General features: G+C 32.3%; 3 protein-coding genes across 3 annotated transcripts; 1 reads left to right on the top strand and 2 right to left on the bottom strand.

Moving 5' to 3' along the window:
• Window positions 1-8,970: 8,970 nt before the first annotated feature.
• Window positions 8,971-14,002, bottom strand: LOC123919586 (synaptotagmin-3). Its single transcript, XM_045971540.1, has 12 exons — window positions 13,591-14,002; window positions 13,292-13,390; window positions 13,165-13,215; window positions 12,885-13,008; window positions 12,154-12,272; window positions 11,948-12,049; window positions 11,767-11,841; window positions 11,475-11,551; window positions 11,109-11,358; window positions 10,177-10,548; window positions 9,699-9,827; window positions 8,971-9,291 (listed from the first exon to the last, which is right to left on the bottom strand). The coding sequence occupies exons 1-12, from the start codon at window positions 13,699-13,701 to the stop codon at window positions 9,163-9,165; spliced, it is 1,638 nt and encodes a 545-aa protein (XP_045827496.1). The 5' UTR covers window positions 13,702-14,002; the 3' UTR covers window positions 8,971-9,162.
• A 4,825-nt stretch (window positions 14,003-18,827) lies between these two features.
• On the bottom strand, window positions 18,828-21,865 carry LOC123919593 (elongation factor 1-alpha-like). Its single transcript, XM_045971551.1, has 3 exons — window positions 21,142-21,865; window positions 20,083-20,576; window positions 18,828-19,993 (listed from the first exon to the last, which is right to left on the bottom strand). The coding sequence occupies exons 2-3, from the start codon at window positions 20,542-20,544 to the stop codon at window positions 19,124-19,126; spliced, it is 1,332 nt and encodes a 443-aa protein (XP_045827507.1). The 5' UTR covers window positions 20,545-20,576; window positions 21,142-21,865; the 3' UTR covers window positions 18,828-19,123.
• A 2,431-nt stretch (window positions 21,866-24,296) lies between these two features.
• Window positions 24,297-25,643, top strand: LOC123887841 (stemmadenine O-acetyltransferase-like). The gene has a single exon (XM_045936906.1). The coding sequence runs from the start codon at window positions 24,297-24,299 to the stop codon at window positions 25,641-25,643; it is 1,347 nt and encodes a 448-aa protein (XP_045792862.1).
• The last annotated feature ends 45 nt before the right edge of the window (window positions 25,644-25,688 follow it).

Genomic DNA, 25,688 nt, shown 5'->3' on the forward strand with positions numbered 1-25,688 from the left:
ATGATTTTTTATTCAAAATTGAAAGTTAGTGTCTAGTAATATTTTTACGGGTTAGGTTGATGTTTTCTCTGGTGCTGTGAAAACTGATGAGTATCTTTCTAAAAAAGAAATTAAAAATAGACATCTATTAAGTAGTATCTGTTTTGGTATTTTTATTGGGCATCTGTATAGAGCTAATTATTAATAATATATTCATCATTAAAAAAAAATCGTATATATAAAAAAAGTGACAAGTACTATTGAAAATAAAATTTAATCTTTAGACTCCATAAAAGTCTTTCAATTCATATTTAGGCTTTTGGATTATAATTGTTTTTTCTGTATAAATAATTTAAAATTAGAATTTGTAACTCTTACTCTAAATATAATTTTACACACAAATTTCTTGTAAAATTTAAACTAATTCATGTTCAACTAAAATAAATTATATTATTAAAAAAAGTAAAATGAATTATACAAAATAATCTAATACAAATCCATTTGGTCATTCTAGAACTAAACACATACTACTCCTATTTAGGAGGTTGAATAAAATACAAGATCTAAGTCCCAAATGTTAGGCGTGCTAGGTCTATAATAATTGCCTAAATACATAGAGCTCTATTTTTAGTTATATATTTTCAAAAGCAACCAAATCAAGTTTTGTGTTATTAGGAAGAAAAATTATATGTCAAAGTGGTTGGTTAGGTCAAAAACAAATTAGGAAGACAAGGTCCACTTCTTTCCTTGAATAGTATAGTGTGTCAGGCCATTTTAGTATAGTTTCATGCAAATGCAATTGCGTTAGATAATTTTTTTTATCATGTATAATATATTTTTTTTATTATTGATCAAATAACTTTTGCCACTAAATTAAATGAGATGTAACATATTATTGAGTGATACTTATTTTGATTCTAAATTAAATGAGATGTAACCAGTGGCGGAGCCAGAAATAACATTTAGCCCGGGCACAATTTTAACCATAAAATGTACAAATGTTTATTGGTTTAACTTTTACGGATCGGAGTTTAATCAGATCGGACTGTTTTTAACTAATAATATATATTATTTATATACCGAAATTATAATAAAATTAATTAATTTTAAGATATTTTTAATAAAGAAAAGAACATAAAATTAACTTAAAGGAAATAAACAAACCAAACCAAAATATATGTAAACAAATAAAAGAAAACCAAACCAAAATAGACAAAGGTTTTAAAAAAATGAGGAGAAGCTGGAGTTGAACACAGTTTCCCTATGTGACAAACTCATAAACCAGCCACTGAGCTAGCGCGTAAAACAATGTCTAAGTAATGATTCGTTAATATATAATATATATAAATATTAAAATAACCTTTAAAATACTGTTCATCATCTTCAACCTCCGATCAACCAAAATAAAAAATTGTATTTTCATTCTTGCACCAAATTGGACAAGTAAATATACCATTTTACTCAGAATTTCATGAGGATTATGAATATACACTTAAATTTTATTAATTCTTACTCAAATAATCGAATTTTCCGATTAAAGTAACAACCCTAAAAAAAAAAAATTAGGTGTCGAGCCCGGGCACGTGCCAGGGCATGCCGGGCGGTGGATTCGCCCCTGGATGTAACATATTGAGTGATACTTATTTTGATTCAGTGATAAAAATAAGCTAGTAAAAAATTTGACATACTTGTGGCTTAAGGTTTAAGATAAATGTGGAGTTTCCGTTTATTCCGACCTCTGTTCGTCTTGTGCAAAGACCGATTATTATTAATAATATTTTATCATTTAAAAAAAAAAAGATAAATGTGGAGTGTCAAACTTCACTTGATGTATTAAACTAAAATTTTGCAAATTTAATACCTTAAAATTTAAGATAATTGTATAGAGTGTCAAATTTTATTTATGTAGTTGTTTTTAGTTCAATACGTTAATATAACCCCATGAAATTTCCTCATGGGTCAAAAGAAACAAAGGATTGAGATATTTTCATTAATCATATAATTCAAAAAGAAAACGCTTGTGAAGATGTACTTCTTAAATTTGTTACTCAACTATAACGTCTCTTGTTGTGCGACAGTAGATATATAATATATTTTTCTTACATAAGTCTTACTACTACTAGTTTCTATCGTAGAAATGTCTTTCTTTCGAAGTTTTTTTTTTTTTTTTAAAAAAAAAATTATTCTATATTTTCTTTCTTTTCTTTTTGTCCTATAACAAAATAAATGTTTTAAAATTTCTTTTTTTAAGACATAGTTTTTGTTTTGGTTCTCGTTGTGTTTTCTTTCTTTACTTTTTCTTCTAACAAAAATAAAATATTTATTGAAGAACTAGCGGGCCAGGCAAGCGCGTTCCGCGCCTGCCCGTGTCTAACTTATTTCCAAAAAAAAACGACATGTCATGTTATGATGAGTTTGTTAATAAAAAAGTTGTGACGCTAAAAAAAAATGTGCCTTATGTTTCAGTAGTTTGTTAATAAAAGATTTTTGTTGGTACTTGATGACAGTCAATTATATGATGTTTTTAGTAGTAATTTAGGGTAGTTTTAATAGCAATTGAAGCCCAAAAGCAAGCAAATACCTGGAAAAGTGAAGTTACTTGGTCCAAAAGCAAAAAAAGTGGAAAAAACAGCAAAAAATGTCAAAAACGTAATAAACAACGCAACCATTGTACCTACGATGAGATCCCAGCGTGGCGCGATGAGAAGACGGTTTAAATTGAAAAAAATCTGCAACAAAACTTTATCATCGTACCACGATGAAAGACGGTTGAAGAAAGCAGAAAATCTGGAGAAGATCTTCCATCGTACCACGATATGATCCATCGTGGCCACGATGTGGCAAAATTACACGTCATCGTGACCACGATGGGTGCGATGGACGCGCAGAAAAAGCTCAAACCCAACTGAAAAACTATAAATAGAGCATTCTTCCTCCACTATTATTCATTCAGAAATCACTCAACAATATAGTGATACTCAAAAGGGAGTTAGAAGAACTCTAAGGAGGAGACAACGGAGTCAAGGAACTCCAAGGCCAATAAGGTTCCTTTCTTTTTTGTCTTTGTAATTTATTTTTCCTAGGTTAGGTGGAGTCGTTGAATTCCCTTACGAATGCTTGGTTTTGTATAATTTGGGTATAAATTCAATTGTTTCTACTTTCAAACTATTTTATCGTCTGGTTTTATATTTGTTATAATACTGATCACATTAGAATAAAATCTAATGAGCTAGTGGATATCGGATAGGAAACGGAGCTAGTTATCCCGAACGAAGGACGATGTGCTAAGGTCCAACACGAGACCATTAAATTCAGTATCTGAGGTTTTAGTATAAGATTAAAAGCTTAGTCTAGAACGATAAATTCTACTTGAGGCAGAGTTAGGACTAGTTTAAGCACACGTGACAGCTTGTGACACATTGAGCCTTAAAGGTAATGATAACAAAGTTTGTAACGAAAAAGGGGAACCGGCTGGGGCTATGATATTTAAGTAGAGTAGGGAAACCTAAACTAGGCTCTGAACGGTTTGTAATAGAAATAGGGAACGAGTGCTTCCGAACCTATTTTAGAAGACTAATCCTGATAGAGGAGAACAAGAGAATTAACCACCAAGCAGGAGTAAGGGAGGGATTCGAAAACAATTAACCACCTGTGTGGACACACATACACCTTTTATTTATTTATTCTTTCGGTCATTTATTTTCCTGCAATTTACTTTAGAGAATAAATACAAGAGAACTGGATAATTTATTTTAGAAGACTAATCCAAACACCAAAGCGAATGCAAAACTATCCAGTTCCTAAGCGAAACTAGTAACTTTGTCACAATCCACGTGGAGAACGATAACTTATCACTTTATTACTTGGTTGCGATTATGTGCACTTGCAGAGCCACCATCAGTACTAAAAAAAATCAAGGGTATTATTAGTATTGTGAAAAGTTCACACCAAAACTCATGTATCATCTTTATATATAGTATAGATATAGATATAGTGCTCAATATTATTTGAGTTTAGTTAGTTTAAATATATTAACAAAGTAAAATAATTCTACACATACATGCTTCTAAATAATTTTCTTTTTATAGTTCTAAGTAATTTTCTTACACATTATTAAAAGATATTTCACAAACAATAATGATAGTTTGATCGATAATGAAATTGGGAAAATTGAAAACTAAAATTTGCTTGTGTGATTTTTTGTTGTTGAAAAAAGTGAAAACTAAATGGAATAAAATATGTTGTCAAAAAAATAAAAAACTGGAATAAAATGTCTTTGTGCAAATTAAGTAATTGGAAACTAAGCTAGCCACTTGGCCATATTAGTATAGATTATTAGGGGAATTTATTTATTTATTTTTTTTATCAAAGGATTAGGGAAAAGGGGAACTCAGATTTGAAACCAAATGTTTTTATTTCTTATATTATTAGTAATTAATTATTACTAATCTCCTAAAAAATCTTTCCTTGAACAATGCAAATTATTTGTCCTGCTTAATATTCTTCTAAGATTATGAAAACCAATATATTCTTGGTCAACGTACAACACTGGCATCTCAAAAATGGCATTGAATGGTCAAAATCTAGAGCATGGAAAATTGAAATTTTCAGCATAATTTATTAGAAGAATTTCATTTCATATACAAATCTTACAAGTTGGAATAACAAGACCCCGCCCGATTCCTTATAGGAAAAATAGTTTTCTACGGTAATAAATTTGGGTCATTACACTAGTTTATAATCAAACGGTATATATTGTCAAAAAAAATAAAATCAAACGGTATATGTTTTATACACAAATTTATTGATTAAAATAATTTGAACCGTCAATTTGAAAATTGTATGGTTTAAATTTGTCGATTTGAAATTGTATGGTTTAGATCAACAGGGTTTTGGACGTAACAACAAAGTTTCAATCCAACCCATAACAACCGACCCGTTCTACTCATATGACCCGACACAAAAATAAATCGAATATATTGGTCCAGATTAAGTGATTGCGATTTTTAACAGTTTGACAATTTTCGACCCGAACCCGACTGATGCTCAACACTAGTTTGGAGAAATCAAAATATGAATACTAGTTGAAATGAATTTTAATCAAATTTCACTTATCTATTGATCGAACATCTAATTACCAAGATCTCTTCTGAAAATGGTAGGAGTCAAGAATTAAGACTGCTAAGATTTTGATAAGACTGCTAAGATTTTGAGATTTCGAAAAAATCAAATGATAAAAGTTTTGAGAGTTTGAGTGAAAGTAAAATTCATATGAAACCATTCAGATAAAAGATGACAAAAGGGGTGCAAGTTATACTCTTTTATAGAACTATTAGAAAATTAACGAACTAACTACCTAATAACAAACTCATCGACTACTGACCAAATATAAAAAATTTGAGCAAGAAAATAGGTGAAGTAGAAGTGTTTGATTTGCCTACAAGAGCACCTATGTTCTTGGTGGCAAACATTAAGATAATAATTTTAATTAAGAAAAAAATGTTCCAAACATGTAAAATTTATTTTTTGTTGCTATTCCAGACATAACATTTGTGATGCAATGGGTTCCCGTTGGTAATTGGTAGCAAAACCTGATTTCTGTACCAAAAATAAAATATGATTTCAGATGAGTGGAAATTTACAGAGAATATATTGCTTTAGTGGATTATTATTTATTACAATGAATTTATTGTGGCCACTATTTGAAAATGAGGATCCCTTTGAAATTTGGTGCATTATGCCTTATACAGCATATCCATGGAATAGTTCATAACATATCAATGCCTAGTGGCTTTGTTTGAAATACTAATCAAAATGCTTTTGAAAATGTATTGGAGGAATCATGTCAAAAGGATTTTTATGCTTGCACTACTCTATATGTATTGGTTTTCCATCAAAGAATCTCTATAAGCCATGATAATTTTTAGTGCACTAAGCCAAATCAAATAGCATCCCTAATTTCATATATGAAATGGAATATTAGCTTATTACACAATTTTCACGCAGTTTTCCATCAGAATCATCTGATCTAAATTGTGCGGTTGAGATCATTTTAAGTGATTTTATAACATAATTAATCCGCACCATACAATCTGTATTTAATGGCCCAAATTTAAAACTGCGTAAAAACTGTACGAATGTTAACTATAGCAAATCTCAATCCGCAATCAGTACTAAAGTATTAAGAGTCAAAACCAAAATTAATGATCCTTAGTTAGCTTTTGAGTGGTGATGCCTATTCCCACTTACTTTACTCTCTCAAAAGACCAAACTTTTTTTTAAGATAAAAGAAAAAACACCCAATCTTTCTAGTATGTAAAAAAAGTTATTCCTCTCCCCCACAAAAAAACATCAATAAGGAACAAAGAAAGTGACTACTTTTAAATTCACACTCCCTCCTTTTGAGGGCACACACATGACTCACTCACAAATACACACATTAATGAAGAGCATATATATTGTATTTTGTGTGTAAGAAAAGAGTGTGTTTATGTCATGAGTATAACTTCTTCTTAGCAATGAGTGGTGAACCATTAAGAGAGAATCCTAATGAAACCCTTTGTGGGGAGAGGAGAGGGGGATAGGATTCCCTTTAGCTACCTCCAAAATTGGCAGACTTTATGGCTAAGTCAACGAGAAAGCTATACCTTTTTTAGTGTGCTAGGGAACCTCTACTCTCATGGTGCTTCCCACTTTTGTAATTATTCAAGACAGTATAAGATACTATACTTATGTCTTTTTAATTCATTACTTCCACAAAATTATAGTAATTGCAATTGTTTATAGACTAATTAGTGGTAAATTAGTTTCTAAAATACCAAAATTTTATAAGCAAATTAATCTTGATTATTGAGTTAATGTTTCACATTATACCATCTTCATACGAAATTGATCAACTATGTCAATTATTTTAAGCATGAATAATAGATAATAAAGGAGTTGCAAGTAATTAATACAACCATTATCTACAAAAGAAAACAGCCAACCAACATTGGTTTTTGTTAATTATGATGTCACATGTACTAGCATTGATAATCAAACAAGTCAAACCTAATCCATACATTCTATGGGTCCTCATGTCCAAAATTATTATCCTAGATTGAGCAAATGCAAGTCTTTTTCTCACCTTTCTTTTTCTTTATTTAATTTTTTCTTTTTCATCATACTTTAGTTTGTGCTAGCTAGCTTACATTGTTTGCTTGATTTGTTTCTCTACATAACTGCACCTTAAACACATCAAAAGCCTGTCATGACTCAAAACATGGGAAGCTTCATGCAAATCTTTAGCATAGAAGTTCCATTGGGCCTCTATATATTTTCATGTTAGATTGAAAATAGATTGAATTTATTTTCATATAGTAGTACCCTTTCTTTTGTGCCCTACTCTGCCAGTTAATATTGAGGAGACTTTTTTATTGATTGACATCATTGAGGATACCCTAGCATCCAACACTGCCTCAGAGAAATGGGGGAGGAAAATTAAAGAAAAAGACTCTTTTTAATAATAGCCTTTGACAAAGAAAAAGTGGAGATTCATTACAAAAAAGAAAAAGAAAAAAGGTTGAAATAAGATAGATATAATTTGTATCTTTTATTTTTTATAAAACTTTTGAACAAACGCATCTTAAAAAACTTGAAAACTTTTCACAAAAGACCTAGTTTTTTTTTCAATTATTTTTTTGAACAATTTTTTTTCCAATTATATAAACTGGCCTATTTTTTTATTTATTTTATTTCCCTATGATTTTTAGGAAAAATGAATGTTTATAGTTAGATAATCTTTTTATGTAAAAAAAAATAGTTAGATAATCTTTAGTTTTTATTTGTCACGTGTCTTGCCATCTGAGTTTGATCATACTCGATCTGAACAGTTGTGGTTAGTGGAACACCTCTTCAGTACGGTAGCGGTGAAGGGGGGTCTACCTGTAAGATGCTCCGATGTTCAAGTAAATATTTGCGTAGAGTGAGAGGTTTGAGAGAGTAAGAATAAAATCATGATATTTCTACATGAAAACGTATATAATATTTAGTGGGGAGCCAATGCCATTAATGTGAAGGCGAATCTCGCACCCTTGATGTTATTGACTATCGAAATAACGGCTGAAAAATCATGATTGCCAATAAATGCCAATGATTCCAATGTTGTCCGGTACATAAATGTCAGCTTTTGTGGGCATTGAACAAGAACGTGTGACCTTGGACCAATGTGTTATTGGGCCAATCTCGACGCATAAGTAGGTTGTGCTCGAATTAAGTTGGGCTTAGGCCCACTTCAGAACAAAACCCTCTCAAGAAAGAGAAAGAAAAACCTATCAAAAAAGTAAAATAAAAAGTGTATTTTATAATAGAAGTACGCTTTCGAAAGTGTATTTTTAAAAACACACTATCAGAAACATGATAATGTGTTTTGAGAATATAGGATAGGCATAATATTGAGATCTCTTGTTGAATTGGAAGAAGTTCGCCTTCATATCACATATTGAAAAATTATCAATGTATAGGGGGTCACTTGTTAGCCCAACCATGCCGGGACATACTATTTCATAGCCCAATACTTATCTTCATTTTCAGTCCAGCCCAAATTATAGCACAATTCTTAGCTACAAAATAATTACTGCATACACCTCCAAGTTATACATCTACCTCTACAAATTATCTGAAGCACCTAAATTACCCTTTATTCTAATAAATAAATAATTCGTCTATCAGAGAAATAAAATTGAGTTTTCTGGTACGTACTAGTAAAAAATGCATGCATTCGCACAAGTCCATTGCAGATTACCAGCAAAGTCAAATTTGAAATTACCAGCACACAAAAAAAGTTGGAAAGTTAGATTGCCGATACTATTTTAATAGGAAAAATGTATTTAAACATAATCATCTTTTAAGTATAATAGCTTGCTAATGCACTCCTTCTAAAACAAATCGTGAATGTAAATTAGTTGTATCGCATATATTATATATTTGGTAGATTCTGAGAAAGAAAAAAAATTGGCAACAAAGTTTCTGTGTATATATGAATACTTATCTAAATGATGTGTTTTGTCTCTTCTATTTAGACACATTGTAAAAACCAAAAACATTGTTAGTAGCTAGGTACAACAAATAAAGCAAAAGGTAAACAAAGAATACTGAGTTTATAGACTTTTTTGAGTTTTGACCCTCATACATTGGTTTAGTTTGTTAAACCACCTTCCATTTTATCTCAACATGGATTACTCCATTCTTTGAATTGATTAGATGATACTTATCATTAATGCGACCATTATGTACCACGTCACTTAGGTTAATCTCCACATGCCCCAAGGATTCCTGCATATATCATAATCAAACCAACTAACATTAGACAAGATAACAACATGTCACAACCAACACAACCTAAATGTTGTTCTGTTAGTTGAGATCTACTATGAGAGATAAAACCTAAGAAGCCTAGATACTTAATACGATACAATACAGATACGGCGATATAGGAAAATGAAAGCTAACTAGAGATGATGCATTTCTGAAAACACTAAAAACAATGTTTTGAATTTTTTCGAATATTCGAAAATATTCGATCTATTTTTATTGGTCTATTTTTAAAATGCACTTTCTTAACTTTCTAATATTTTATCGGTGAAAATGGAAATCGGAAACACCAGAAGTAAAGGGACCCTTCAACAAATCTATTAGGAAATGACTAATAAGTTGTACTTTAGAGAGAAATGGAATGGCACCTTTGACAGAAAACTGAAATTTTTTCTCTTGCTCAAGACTTCAATGTGTATCTTCTCATGTAGAGGAGGCTCTTCTAGCATGAACTGGAATTCTTCATTCCAACGCGGTTGACGGGTTTTCTTCATCGTCTGCAAGAATTTAAATTCTGGAATAAATTCTTTCAAGCAAACTAAATAATACTAACTTGGCTAATATTGTAAGCCTATGTTTGGTATTACGGTTGGTATGCCAGAATCACGGTGACCTACCATGATTTTGACGTACACACCGTGATACCAAACACAGACTAAACATTTTTTAGAACACAACAATGTTTATTCATTATGCAGGTGTTATCCAACATTATCTAATGCCTAATGTCATACTCATGTCTGGGTCACATATATGCAACATAGTCCGTGTTTGGTTTTGCGGTGATAACAAATGATTTTGAAAAATTGATTTTGAGTCACGTATATATTGAAGAGGAAATTGTACCTTTGTCCTTTTCCTTTCGCCTTTAAAGGTGAGAACTGCATATGGATTACTGTGATGATCCCCCTCAACCTCATCAGCTTCCTGTATCACAACTGAAAGCAAACCTGCTCCGTCTTGGACCTCATCATCAGATATACTCTCAATTCCACTATCCTTTCTGACATATCCGTCCGAAGATCCACCAAATTTCATACTATCTTCTCTGAATGGAACAAAAGTCAAGTCCACCACAATTCGCCCTCTAAACTTCTTATTCGGAGTTTCAATGATATTTACGTCCTTAAGCAAATCAAGAGTAAATTCTTTATTCTCGTACGGCTTAAGAAGCTTTAGAGGGACTAACTGCATTCCCAGCTTGTCATGTGCACCAACCTGTGAAAAATATTATTAAAAATGAATAGATTAACATATGGAAATGGATCTCATAACAAAACAACTCGCATAACAATATCTTGTAATCAGTTTTATTTGTTTTACAAAAATAACTTAACAATAACAATTGAGTTTTCAATTTTCTTAACCGAACTTGAAAATAAACGGACTAGGCTTCACGAGGAGTGTTAGCAACACTCACTTTAACACTCTTTCCAACACTCACACTGTTATTGGGTGAAATACATATCGGTCTCACATAAAGTACTGGACCCACATGTATTTCATAAGACGGTGAGTATGGAAAAGACGGTGTTAGAGTGAGTGTTGCTAGCACTACTCAGGCTCCATATGATCCTCATAAATGTTCAAAGGCAAAATGAAGACCAACCACAACTCATTCAAATACGACGACAATCTTAAGAGTTGTCAACAGATGCTTTCAAGAAAGGCAGAGTGTTTGGTCAATAGGTGACTACTGACTGCTACAGCTAAGATTTTCATGACAACTGACAAGTGCTATATACCGAAATTTGAACAAGTAACGATAAGAGGAAAACCTTATCCCAATCATAGACTTGTAATTGGAGAACTTGAGATTGAGGGTCCTTCACAACAATTTTGAACTTCTCATTCCACTCAGGATTCAAATTCTTTCTCTTGATAGTAGTTTTCTTCGCCGGAAGTTTGTCACCAGTAAGGCTCAGTTTGACATATGGATCAGAAGTTCCCAACAAATCCATTTTCAAAAGCTTGACGGCCCTAACCACATTCACATGTAATATTCCCACCGGCTTCTTTATTGCCACCCTGTATAGATGTGAAAAAAAATATCAAGAAACAATTGCAAAAGCTCATGTTTAATTCAGATCAAATAGAACGGTGCCGTATAGAACCCTATCATTTAAATATTTCATAAAACTTACGTTGATTCATCAAGAACAGGAATTTCCAAGGTTTGAGGCCAAAGATATAGGCTTGCAACTTGTTTTTTTATCGTTTCCTGCGAGCAACTGAAGTAGTTAGTTCTTGAAGTCTAAGAGGAAAATATGACGGCGTGAAAGTAACAATGAAGATAACACTTTTTAGAATTGTATAGGTAAATGTAAACAATCAACAAATCCATCAAAGAACTGAATATTAAATGTGCATAGGATTGACAAATTTTTCAATTGCAGTTATATATCAACTACCAGAAAGGGAAAAAAGTGGCAGCACCTGAACAAATCTATAAAGACCAGGTATCGACATGATGTCCCCTCCTGATATCGCCATCCCAAAATCCACATGAGGCTGGACATTGAACATAATTATTTATCAGATAGAAAGGGATTCTTCTGACTTCTTATATCCTAAAAGCCGAGAAATGAAATTAGATTGAATATAATATTTCCCTTACCTTCTCCATCAAAGACACCACAATCTTTGCAAAACATGGAAGTGTAGGCACCAAAGGTCTTAAAGTTATCCGCGGCGTTGCAAATATTTGTAAGTCTACCAACTGAAGAATAAAAATGAATTCCAGGAAGGGATGAGTCAATCTTGGAGGAACTTAAAAAAAAATTATAATGTTTTAATGCGACTCTAGGGGAAGGCTTATCTGACCTGAACTTTGATCTTCATAGACAGCACATGCAACGTCAACACTATGTTTGGGTTGCTAGCCCATTTGATAACTTGTTCCATGACCAATTCCTTTTCATTTGTTTCCAAAACTTTCATACCTGCAGAATTACAGCGGACAGTGGAAAACAGATAAGATTAAGACTAGACCTTCATACCTTTAACTTACAGGATCATATAAGTTGCAGAAAGTGTTGAGTGAAATTTATAAAGTATATCAATATTTGATGAGGATTGATAAGAGAAACTTCTGTGAAGTGCTTGTTTCCTCATGAAAAATCATTCAAGTGTTAATATGTGCTAAAGTCCGTGTGTACTTCAAACTTTCGAGGATTCATATTTGACATACGTTTGCTCTATCCTTAAACATTTATTTTACGGTACATGTCAATAGGATTACAATGCAGAACTCTATGTTTTTCCTTATTCGAGCCAAGGGTATAACATCAATTTTCCCTTTCCAATTAGTATTTTCACCCAATAATTTCATTCAATTCATTTGTTAATTTTCACATGCAGAATGCTAAACTATAATCAACGATAGGAACTCTAAATACAACAATCCCGTTGATCTCCACAACTCAATTGCACCTCTACTATCCTCCTCTTACGACACACAATGACATGTAACCATGTCTTAATATGAAATTTCTTCTAGAATAGTTGAATTTCAGATTAAACAACAAAACATTTGCACAAAAAGTTTGACTCACCGCAGATTGTAGGAGGAAGAGTACCAAGGCTCAATTGATCAAACTCAATTCCCTTAATCTGATACTTTCCAATGTACTCATCAAATATTGGTTGTGCTGTAGTTCTAATTATCCCACAAATTGCCTATGCATAAAAAAAAAAAAAAAAAAAAATCAAAAACACCATTGAACAATCATCAATTCATCTCATCATCATCATATGAACATCATTGAACAATCATCAATTCATCATCATCATCCAATAAAAAACACAAACTTTCTCATATGAACACTAAAATACCTTCTCTAAGAAAGGCCACATATCCGATAAAAACTTGTTCAACCAATCAACCTGAAGAAACATGCAAATACCAATCAATAACACACTAACTAACATCATCATAATTTAAGGCTCAGACAAAACTAACTCGTTCATAATCCGGCGTCTTCACCCAGAGAGGAATTTCAGGCAAAAGTTCTTGCAAAGCAACTGGGCCTAATTCACTAATCGGTCTAACAACAGGATCCTGCAACATCAAACAATTATTTTACAAAAAATCAAATTTTGAAGCAAACCCATAATTCAAAACGAAAAAGGGTATCCTAAAACACAAATTCAGTTCCAAAAACAGTGATGAAAACAAATGTGGGTTATACTGAATTTCAAAAAACGATCATGCAAGAGGAATAAACAAAGAGAAGAAAAAAAGTGGTGATAAGTACTAACCTTGACTTGCTTGGCTTCTGAATAAACAAAGAGAAAGAATCCAACAAGAAGACCAAGAGGAATTCCAATAACAAAACCAAAAACACCCAAGAAACTGCCCAAGAAACCCATTTTTTGATGGTTTAACTTTTGAAGAACAGTTTCTGACGCAGCAAATTTAATTTCAAGGTAGCGAAGAAAACTAGAATAAATAAATACTATGTAAAATATAATAAAAAAGAAGAAAAAAAAAAAAGAAAAAGTGAAATTTAATTAATGTGGTGAACATAACATGGCAACAAAGGTTGTTTTGTAGTTTGTGAGTCCTAATGAAAGCGCCAAAAGAAGACACTCTCCTGTTGTCAGTGTTTCGCTTCAAAATGGCTCTAACCTGTTATTTTTGGGTATATAGTTAGTCCTTTTCATGCCTCTCTGTTTCAATTTCAAATTAGTGTATGTAATGTGTGTCACACTTTACACGTCTTTTTCAAATACTCTCTGTCTCACAATATTTTTTGAATTTAATTTATATGCACGGCGGTTTAAAGTTATTTTACACATGCTCCAATAATATACCGGCATATCATGTATGATAATTAAAAACATATGATGTGCTTGTTCAAAAAAAAAACATATGATGTCTTATATTCATTAAATGATGTGGCAACGCGTTATTGAATGCATGTGTAAAAAAATTTACACCGATGGTACACAACAATTAAACTATTTTTTATACAAATAGAATTAAAAAATATTTTAATTTATACCCACCTAAAGTTATATGCATAATGCATCCGATAATATATTGACACATCATATAATATTTTTGTTTTTGTTTACAATAAGCTGATAATCGAACCCATGACCTATAACGTATTACTCAAACCCCCCACCACTAGACCAAACATTGTGACTTTCATATAGTATGTTTTAAAACACATAAAATGCCACATTCATTAAATGATATGACAATACAATATATTATTAAATATATCTCTAAAATAACTTTAGACTGACAGTACACAACAATTAATGGACATACATCATCAGTGTAAAATAGTTTTACATAAACATCCGATAAGCCATCATTATATAGTTTCAAACTAACCATAATGACATTCTTGTAAAGTCCCAATTTGAATGCAAATAAAATATATTCGGTCTAACTGGTATTATTAATTGAGCCGAGTCTTTAAAGAGGAAAAGAAATATTTTTATTTGACCAAAAAATGGTACTTTGTTTTTATGGCATATTTTCATTAATAAAAAGTTTTTAAGGTAAGTACACTTTAAAAAATTGCAATATATAGTTGCTTTTATGAACAACTTTATGTCACTATTAGCTTTCCATTGATAAAAAAAGGATAAGTGCATGTATAAAAAAAAAGAAGATAAGTACAAAATTACAGTTTTTTTATTCCGTCCATTCCCAATAAATATTTATTCAATGTTTTTTATAATTTACAGACGAAGTGACAATTATAACATGTTCATGCAAAAAATTAAGAGATATACATTTAGCTATATGATGTTTAAATCTAAGCTTTTCGATAAATAAGTATGTAGAATGTCCTCTCTTTTAGAAATTGAGAGGGACTAATATATAGGCCCCGGCGTAACCGCAGGGGGAGAGATATTCTTGCCTGTGTTCTCCCCTGACAGTTCAGCCTTATGGGGAACGTGTATCCTATGAGACGATATTATCGGCTCTAGGGGTTCGGGAGTACGGTTGCCTAGTGGGTGGTGCCTTGGACTTGTTCAAGTGAGCTTAATCCTTTTCGGGCGGTCAACCCATTTAAGTGGCTATTGGGCTTAGGCGAATATGGCCTAGTATCTCGCCCGATACACAACAATATCACCCATAGACACCCTATTTATTTAAGAGTGGAATTTATAGCCATTAGACCACTTAACAACAAAATAAAATAAAATTGTGGTACATTATTATTTTTGGTCTTGTAAGAATTGTGGATGAAAACTAAAAATCATGTGAAGAATAAAATAGTACAATTATGAGGTAAGGAGAAAAAACTGGTTAAGCTAGTTGAGCTAAAAGTTAAGGTGTAGGAGGTTCATGATTCAAGTCCTGACAAAAGAGAAAAAACTAACCTATAACATACAATACTAACAATTAACATTATAGAAAAACTAAAAAAAATAAAAAAATAGTACAATTATGAGGTCAATAACTATAAATAAGAGATGAAAGATTTAAAGTACAACTAAGAACTTTGAGGCTATTAAGATTCAGTAGTGTTTCACCCCTCTCTCACCCGGCCCTAATTTTATTTTCTTTAAGTCTCCTTCTTCTTTCTTGAGTGGTGAGGGGGTGGTTTTAGGTCTTTTTTGGCCTAAAATCACCCCTCTGCATTTTATTTTCCTCCCATTTAATATAAATAAGTGATTTTCACATAACCAAGTTTTTTAGTTTTTTCTTTTGTTGTGATTTTAGTCGTCTAAGTGCGGCAGTGTGTTGGTCGTCGTCCGATTGGTGCGGCATTTTGGATTATCCATCGTGTTACGGTGTTTGTTTAGTTCATATTGAAAGATCAACTTCAATCAATTGCAGATTCAATCAATGATTTGGACGTCAACGTTGCAAATCTGGAAGCATGTACATTCCAGTAACTTTAATTTTATCATATTACTTGTAGGCATTTTGCCGTTGTATGCTATTATAAACTCAAAAAAATCAATAGAATTAACAAATTTGATCTAGTAGTGAAGAATTTGAATAATATATATGAGATTTTGACTTCGATCATATGTTCAGCTGTATTAAAAAAAATTAATGGTGCGGGGAAAACTCAATTTTTTTAATACGAGGAGTCTGACATCCAACTCCGCCCCTGCTTATTAAAATTTACTTGATTATCCTTATATTTAATAACTTTATTACCCATTTACCCTTTTGAAGATAACAATTCAATTATATATAGAGAAGGAACAACTCTAATCCGAACCGATTGTTGTGCTTCCTGATATCTCAACTCCTATGCTGATGAGTATCACTTTATTAAAAAAGAATTGTTTCAAAATTAATATTATTCTCATTTTTTCAACGAGGAATTATATATTTATTTATTTTCTAATTTTGCCCTCTAGGTATTACTAATACACTACACCTAAAAGAATATATTTCACATCAATTTATGATGCTGAAAACACATCGAATAGTTAATAATGTCAACCTAATAAAATTGTCACATTTTTTTTTGACAACTCTATAGTTTTTTTTTTTTTTTAAATCAAATTTGTGAGTGAAAATCTTGAAAACATTTATTTTAAAATAATAGAATACTGTATCACATTATTCTTTTGGTTCACAAATCAGATAGAAGCAAACTTTTTTCTCGTGTCATTTGATTTAGGATATCATTTTTTTATTGGTTTGTAGACGAATTGACAAATACATCTAAAACTCATCCACCACAAGGTTTTAAATTTGACTTCTGATAAAAATGTTTAACATAATAATATCGACATAATCAATTGTGTTAAAATTAATTGAGCATAACATTACATTTTTATGGGTACAAAGTACATCACTTTTCTTTTTCTTTTTCGTGGTACAAAGGACACCACTTTTTTTTTTTGGATACAAAAGGGGCCTAAGCCCAAAGGACACCACTTTTGTAATCACAATAATTTTGACAATTAGTTGTTGTAAAGAATCTATGAACAAGAGATATAACCTCCCTTTGTTCTTTCCTCTATTATAATCAATATTTGAAGCCATTAAATTTGACAAGTAACAACTAGTAGTTGTTACGAATCTGTCAAGTAAGAATGATTTTAAAATAAAAATATATAGTTTTTCCTTTGGAAGATAAAACTAGCTAATCAGTTGAATTGATCTCTACTAATTTTTTTTATATAGCTATCGGAATATTTTTTGAAAAATATTTGATGACTAATTTGATTTTTATTAGATAAGTGACCATGCAATAATTTTAAAAATATTAAAACTCCTACAATACGAGCATATACGTGCAAGTTTTGTCTTTGTGAATTGTGATGCTCACTTTTAATTAGTAAGAGGCAAATGAATTTTCTCATAATATCTTAAATTAAAAGTGTCCAAGTATATTTTGAATTCATCTAGGTTTTGAATGGTAGGTAGCTGACAATTCAGCAAACCATGGTGAATCAACTAGTTTGGAATTGGATAACTAGTATATAATTAAGAATAATTTAGAATTCAGTAAAAAGGTAAATATCTGAAAGAGACTATTTTCTTTTTAAAACTATTCATGGTTTTGTCTAATATATATAAGTTAAATTGTTTTACACCACTCATAAGTATGTTTTTCATCATTGAATCAATAAGTCACACCATATTTTAAGTGATTTATTGATCTAATGATAAAAATCAATTTATATATGATGTAAGACATGTCTCACTTATATACTAGAAATATGTTTGTTATTGAAAACAAATAAATTCAATTAGTGAAATGTTAAATAAAACCAGTCACAGAATGCAAGAATGGGTGGAATTGAAAAAATTGAAAAATGCTCTTGTTCCCCTAAATAATGAGGCTATGAAATGAGATTATGATTGAAGACATTGTGCTTTAATCTAAACTTTCATCAAATTTAGACACTTTTCCATTGATGTTTGTGAGAGGTGAAGAAGATTTAGAGTGAAATGTACAGTTTTTGAAAAGCTAAGCATAAATTTTTAAATATATTTGGGTTTATAAAGATATGTTTTGTGTTACTGAAAATATATATTTAGATGAATATGTGATAATGGGTCAGTAAATGTAGAATAAAAGCATTACTTGGCAAAGATATCTACTTTAAATCTGGGGTTCCTACTTGCAAAATGTAAAATTTAGAAAACCAGAATAACAAATAATCAGAGCATTGTGCAAGTGCCACAGCAATTTAATAGCACACGGTACAAATACTACCCCAATCTTAACAATGAGATTCAACGACCAAGCCTTATATCACAAAGTGTGATGGGCTTTACAAATGTTTCAAAGTGAACTGCCGTCTGTGGGAATCGAACCCACGATCACATGGTTAAAAGCCATGCGATCTACCAGCTGATGGCTAGATAAAAACTGCACATGCATTTATGTTCTAAGCTGGCGAATAATCAGAAATCTTTGTCATGAAATTACCACATTAACACTGCACATACATTTATGTTCTAGGCTGGCGAATAATCAGCATGCAGATAAATGCCTCAACAACAATTAAAACAAACACATGATAACAACTTAAAACCAACACCATAGATTAAATAACACAAACAGAGTCGATATTAATAAACCAAATCAGCAGCAGTCTAACTGCTTACAAAATATAGTGGTTCTAACAGAATGAAAAATTAAAGCATAAACATGAAAAACAAATATCCCTACCACCGTCGATCAAGAACCCAGTTCTGTGAACAAAAGTTGCGAGATGACGGAGAAGATTTCACACTTAATCCGAAAAACAAGTTGACTGAATGAAAAATATAAGTACTAATAGGATGAGTAAGCCATTTACTATAATCGCGACAATAGACTTCCCTGGATAGATTATCCTTCACGATTCACTTCTTCTTGGGCTTAGGTCCTCCGCTGGGTTCCTTCTTCTCCACAGCCTTGATGACTCCAACAGCCACAGTTTGACGCATGTCTCTGACAGCAAAACGGCCGAGTGGAGGATATTCAGAGAAAGTCTCAGCAACCATGGGCTTGGTGGGAACCATCTTAATGATACCAGCATCACCATTCTTCAAGAATTTGGGCTCCTTCTCAATTTCCTTACCAGAACGCCTATCGATCTTGGTAACAAGCTCAGCAAACTTGACAGCAATGTGGGAGGTGTGGCAGTCAAGAACAGGGGCATAACCATTTCCAATCTGGCCAGGGTGATTCATGATAATCACTTGAGAGGTGAAGTTAGCAGCCTCCTTAGCTGGGTTATCCTTGGAGTTTGAGGCAACATAACCACGCTTGAGATCCTTAACAGCAACATTCTTAACATTGAATCCCACATTGTCACCGGGAAGGGCCTCTTGGAGAGCTTCATGGTGCATCTCCACGGACTTGACTTCAGTAGTCAGTCCAGTTGGTGCAAAAGTCACCACCATTCCAGGTTTCAAGAAACCAGTCTCGACACGTCCCACAGGCACAGTTCCAATTCCTCCAATCTTGTAGACATCCTGAAGTGGTAATCGGAGGGGCTTGTCTGATGGCCTCTTAGGCTCGTTGATTTGGTCAAGAGCCTCAAGAAGGGTTGGACCCTTGTACCAGTCAAGATTGGTTGAGCGCTCAATCATGTTGTCTCCCTCAAAACCAGAGATGGGAACAAATGGAATTTTGTCTGGGTTATAGCCAACCTTCTTCAAATAGGATGAAACTTCCTTCACAATTTCATCATACCTACCCTTAGAGTACTTGGGTGTAGTGGCATCCATCTGTTCAAGATAGAACAAAAAATTAGTACTTGCATAAGTTAATTATAAAGTAAAACCAATCAAATTTGCAACTTCAAACTTAAACATACCTTGTTGCAGCAGCAGATCATTTGCTTGACACCAAGAGTGAAAGCAAGGAGAGCATGTTCACGGGTCTGTCCGTCTTTAGAAATACCAGCTTCAAAACCACCAGTAGTGGAATCAATGATGAGAACAGCACAATCAGCTTGGGATGTTCCAGTAATCATGTTCTTAATGAAATCCCTGTGTCCGGGGGCATCAATGACAGTGCAGTAGTACTTAGTTGTCTCAAACTTCCAGAGAGCAATGTCGATTGTGATACCTCTTTCACGCTCAGCCTTAAGCTTGTCAAGAACCCAAGCATACTTGAATGAACGCTTGTTCATCTCAGCAGCTTCTTTCTCAAACCTCTCAATCACACGCTTGTCAATACCTCCAAGCTTGTAGATCAAGTGACCGGTGGTAGTTGACTTCCCAGAGTCGACATGGCCAATGACAACAATGTTAATGTGAACCTTTTCCTTACCCATTTGTCCTTAAAAGCTTAAAAACACAAAAAGATCTGCAAATTCAACAAAGAAAACAGTACATAAGTATGATCCCAATATTAAAGAAAGCAGAAATCACAAAAATACTACTATCAACAAGGCATGACAAAAAGATCCAGTCGATTCAACAAAGAAAAACAATACATACGTATGAATCTAAAGGAAAAAAAATACTATCAACAACACGCCAACAAAGGAATACACAATCCAAGACACCAAGTGTTTCAGCAGATTGAGCAAACACATTATGATATATGATATGAAGACAAAAACAAAACATATAACTCATAACTCAAAAAGAACATCTTTATAGTATAGTCACATGTTCGTGTCTGTCATGTATACAAAAGAAAGATGGATGCTTCAATAATAAATAAAAGTACTGATTCATAAACCAAAAACAACTATCACACAGTGTGTATTCAGAATTTGGATTTAACATGCACACAAATTATAACTAACTAGGTCAAATTGAAAAGAAAATCAGAAACAAAACAATATCTAATGTAATCCAAACAGCACGAAATAGCTATGAATCAAATCGATGGTAAGGATGAAGTGAAATCGAATTAGGGTTACCTTGTGAAGGGAGTGCGCAACAACTCAGAAGAGAATGAGAGCAGAGAGAAAAGCAGTAGGGTTTTGAAAAGAAGGGTTAGAGGGTTTATTTATAGTACTAGAATGTAACGTGGTACCCAAGATTAAGAATTAAGGATTCAAATCAAGTCTTTTAAGATTGTGTCAGCATTATTCCAAGCAGTGTTTTTAAAACCGGACCGGACCGGCCGGTCGAACCGGTTGGACCGGGAACCGGAGGTCAACCGGTCTGGTTCAGTAGTTGGATCGGACATGCTATTGAACCAGTCAAAACCGGATAAAACCGGGAAAACCGGGAAAACCGGCGAACCGGCGGTTTTCAAAAACCGCCGGGTTAAATGCTTGCGCTAAAAAAAATGGAGATCTATAAAAATGGAGAAAGAGAAGATAGATTCAGATCTGTATTCATCTCTATCGCCGTCCCTTCGATATCCCGTCGCATCTCCGGCATCGGCTCTTCAGATCTTCCAAGGGTGGTTTTGTTGTGAGAGAGATCGATTAAAGAAGAAAGGAGAGTTTGATGAAGTTTTGTTTTTTCGGTGAGTTTGAGAATTTGATTAAGGAGAAAGAGAAATGTGGAGTAAGTTTGATTGGTGAAAGATGAAAATGGAAGTGTTTGATTTTGCAGTTCTATGGTTTCTAGAGATCTCCGGAGAAAGAAATGGAATGTGTGAAAATGAAAGTGCTTAATTTTGTATTATTAAATTTATCATTTATTATACATTTTTTAAGTTTTTATAATACTCCTAGTTATGCGTCAAAAATAATACTACTCCTAGTTAACAAAATGAAAGTTTTTAATGTGGTAGGTGGTAAATTAATGCTTCAAACTCATTGGTGTGTCCAACGTATTTATGATATTTTTAAGTTTTGTAAGATATTTTAACATATTAATAAAAATAATTGAATTAACATTTATATATTTAAATCTAAATTAAGTGAAAATAAAAAAATATAAATTGGTGGGGTCAAATATGGATTGCTTATTAAAATTGTCATTGGAGTGAAATTAGTTAAAATTGCTTATAAGTTGCTTAAGTCTCTATGTGGCGATTTAGGCCCACAAAAAAGTAACTTAAGCAACTATGTTAAGTTCTCTCATCGTAGATGCTCTAATTTTTTTTAGGTGTTATTATGATTTTTAAAGACCAAGTTATCCAGTTTAATAACTATAAAGTCTTATTATAGAAACCGGTTCATTCCACCGTTTTAATTCGGTTTAATCCGGTTTATCACGCAGTTCGACCAGTGACCCGGTGGTTCGACCAATGAACCAGTAACCCAATACCCTCACCGGTTTGATGTCCGGTCCGGTTTTTAAAACACTGATTCCAAGAAAAAAAGATTGTGTCAACAAATTATATAAAAAGGTTAAATATAAAATTAGCGATTCAAATCAAGTCTTTTTATGGTTTCAAAAAAAAAATCAAGTCTTTTTATTGTAAAAAAAAAAATCAACTTTTGTAACCATTTGTCAAAAAAAAATCAACTCTTTTAATTTAAAAAAAAAATCAAATATTTTAATTTAAAAAAAACAAATTTTTTAATTTTTTTAAAAAAAGTCAAATCTTATAATTTAAAAAAAAAATCAAATCTTTTAAGATTGTGTCGAAAAATAATAAAAGGTTAAAAAAATCAACTCTTTCAACCCTTTGTCAAAAAAAAATCAACTCTTTTAACCCTTTGTCAAAAAAAAATCAAATCTTTTAAGATTGTGTCAAAAAAATAATAAAAGGTTATATATAAAATTAACACTTTCTTAACCAAAAAATAAATAAATAAATTAACACTATTTTTTTTTTGGTTTACCTTAGAACTATCGTCCATTTGGATTGACTTATTTTTGAGCTTATGTAAAATCACTTATACAAATAAATGAGTTTTTATGTATTATTAAGGGCCCGTTTGGATTAACTTATTTTTAAGCTTATGCAAACATTTTATGCAATATAAATTAGGTTTTATGTTATTTTATAAGTTCACACTAGTGAAAATTGTATTTTTTATAACCTATTTTATCATAAACTACCTTGACAAATACATAAAAATTGCATAAGCTCAAAAATAAACTAATCCAAACAGACCATAAAAGTTTTTCAAGGTAGTTTATGAGAAAAACAACTTATAAAAATATAATATTTTTTAGTGAAAACTTATGAATTAACGTGAAAGTTTGTTTATTTGCATAAGCAATTTTCAAGTGTTGAGGATTGAGCTCATATATCACTTGTTTAAGAATCGTTTAACTTAACCTTGTATTGTATCATTATAAACGAAGTATAAGGGATGATCGTTGCCAAATGTTCTGGACCGAGCCTAAGCTCAACTTAACGTCAAACTCGGTCTAATGAGGTGTCGAGCTCGGCCAATAGCACGCTAGCCCAAGGCTACACATTCCTGCTCAACGGCCACAAAAGCTGGTATTTTTGTAACGGTCAACATTAGAATAATTGATATTTACTATCAATCATAATTTTTCAATCGTTATTCCGAACGTCATTAATGTCGAAGACGCGAGATTCGCCCTCACATTGATGCTCCAAACTCCGTACTTGGGGTCAGGTATTTTATTTCTTACCCTCAAACCTCTCACTTCATACATACATTTACTTGACGTTAGAGTGTGAGGTACTCCTCCCTTCACCACCACCACTACTATTCTTATCAAGTATGATCACCAAATTAATAGAAAAACGAATATTGAATTGAATCCATAAACCCAAGATACCAAAATACAAGTTACTTTTTATATTTAGTCCAAAAAAAAAAGTTACTCTGTATTATATATATATGCAGGATTATAAGTTTCACTTCCTTTGAAAAACTATTGAAGATTTTATTTTTATTTTTGGGTTCAAATCAGGACCATAATTTGTACACACTGTCATGATACTTCACGTTAGAACTTAGAAATAGATCACCATATTAATTGGTTTGATACAATTAATTAAAAACTTCCACTAATTAATAACCTGATAAATATCATGGAGTTTGTTCTAATTAATTATGAATATGTTTCTACTAGTACAATTCAATTCTAATAACTTGTCCTTTTAACAGTTTTATTAATAATACCATTTACAAAACCATCAATTAAAAGGGACATTAAACTTGTTAACATAAAGTAGTTGATTATAATGGATATCACAATAACATCAAAAGAAATAATCAAACCATCATTGCCAACACCAAATGAACACAAATTCTTCAAACTATGTCTCTTTGATCAGCTTCAATTAATCACTTATTTACCAATGGTTCTGTTTTACCCCAAAAAAGAAGGCCTAACAGAAATTTCCCATTTCATTGCTCAATTGAAAAAATCACTTTCTGAAACACTAACCATTTTCTACCCTATAGCAGGTAGAAGAAAAGATCAAACATTTATCACTTGTAATGATGAAGGTGCTGTTTACTTGGAAGCCAAGGTAAACCATACCATGGTTGAATTTCTCAATCCACCTAAGCTAGAATTTCTAAATAAATTGCTTCCATGTGAGCCTAATAAGATGCATCAAAATGGAGAAGATTTACCACAAGTACTTGTACAAGTTAACATGTTCAATTGTGGTGGAATAGCTATAGGTACTTGTCATCTTCATACCCTCCTTGACGGATGTTCCGGCAGCCTTTTCCAAACTACTTGGGCTGCCATTTGTCGAGGCTGCTCTAGCGACGAATTACCACACCCCGATTTCTTTACCGCTTCTTCTTGTTTTCCAACAATAAATCATGGTGGTAAGAATACTAATGAGAGCTTTGATGGACAAAAAAAATGTAGCACAAGAAGATTTGTGTTTGGTTCCGAATCAATCGACACTCTAAGAGATAAAGCAAAAGACGACGATGACAATGACAATGATGATGGAAGATCAAAGTTTCCTACAAGATATGAAGCATTGGCTGCTTTTATTTGGAAACACATGACACTTGCATGTAAAATTGAAGGAGGTGTAGATAGCAAAAGACCAACATTGGCTATACATATTGTGGACATGAGGAGAAGAATGGGTGAGCCTTTTTCTAAATACACAATAGGCAACATTTTGTGGCCAGTGATGGTGTTATGTGAAAAAGTTAATGAAGAAACTAATATTAAACATTTAGTTAAAATTTCTAAGGAGAAATTTAGTAAAATTTCAAGGGAATTGTTTTTAAGAGTGAAGAATGATCCAAGTATATTAGGGAGCAATGAATGTGTGGATTTGCCACAAGGTATAGAAACAATAAGTCCAATTCCAGTTGTTTTGACAAGTTGGTGTGGTTTGAATTTTAGTGAGCTTGATTTTGGTTGGGGGAAGCCATTTTGGGTTGGTGTTAGAGGTGGTGATCAAGAAACTCTTCCTAATGTAGCTGTTATTATGGAAACAAATGAAGGCATGGAAGCTTGGGTGACAATGGAAATGCAACATATAGCTAACTTGGAAAATGATATGGAGTTTCTTAAATTAGCTTTGTCTAATCCTAGTGTTTCAAATGTTTAGTTATAATAAGTCAGTGCTACGGTGGATCATCTTTATAAGTGGAAA

This window comes from Trifolium pratense, linkage group LG1, assembly GCF_020283565.1.
Source record: "Trifolium pratense cultivar HEN17-A07 linkage group LG1, ARS_RC_1.1, whole genome shotgun sequence".
Lineage (NCBI taxonomy): Eukaryota > Viridiplantae > Streptophyta > Magnoliopsida > Fabales > Fabaceae > Trifolium > Trifolium pratense.

Excerpts from the sequence above, each read along its gene's own strand:
- LOC123919593 (XM_045971551.1), bottom strand. The coding sequence starts at position 20,544 with ATGGGTAAGGAAAAGGTTCACATTAACATTGTTGTCATTGGCCATGTC. Across the intron at positions 19,994-20,082 it reads TGATCTGCTGCTGCAACAAG|ATGGATGCCACTACACCCAA; the intron begins GTATGTTTAAGT and ends TATCTTGAACAG.
- LOC123919586 (XM_045971540.1), bottom strand. The coding sequence starts at position 13,701 with ATGGGTTTCTTGGGCAGTTTCTTGGGTGTTTTTGGTTTTGTTATTGGA. Across the intron at positions 13,391-13,590 it reads CAGAAGCCAAGCAAGTCAAG|GATCCTGTTGTTAGACCGAT; the intron begins GTTAGTACTTAT and ends TTGATGTTGCAG. Across the intron at positions 11,359-11,474 it reads CCTGTTCTTGATGAATCAAC|GGTGGCAATAAAGAAGCCGG; the intron begins GTAAGTTTTATG and ends ACATCTATACAG.
- LOC123887841 (XM_045936906.1), top strand. The coding sequence starts at position 24,297 with ATGGATATCACAATAACATCAAAAGAAATAATCAAACCATCATTGCCA.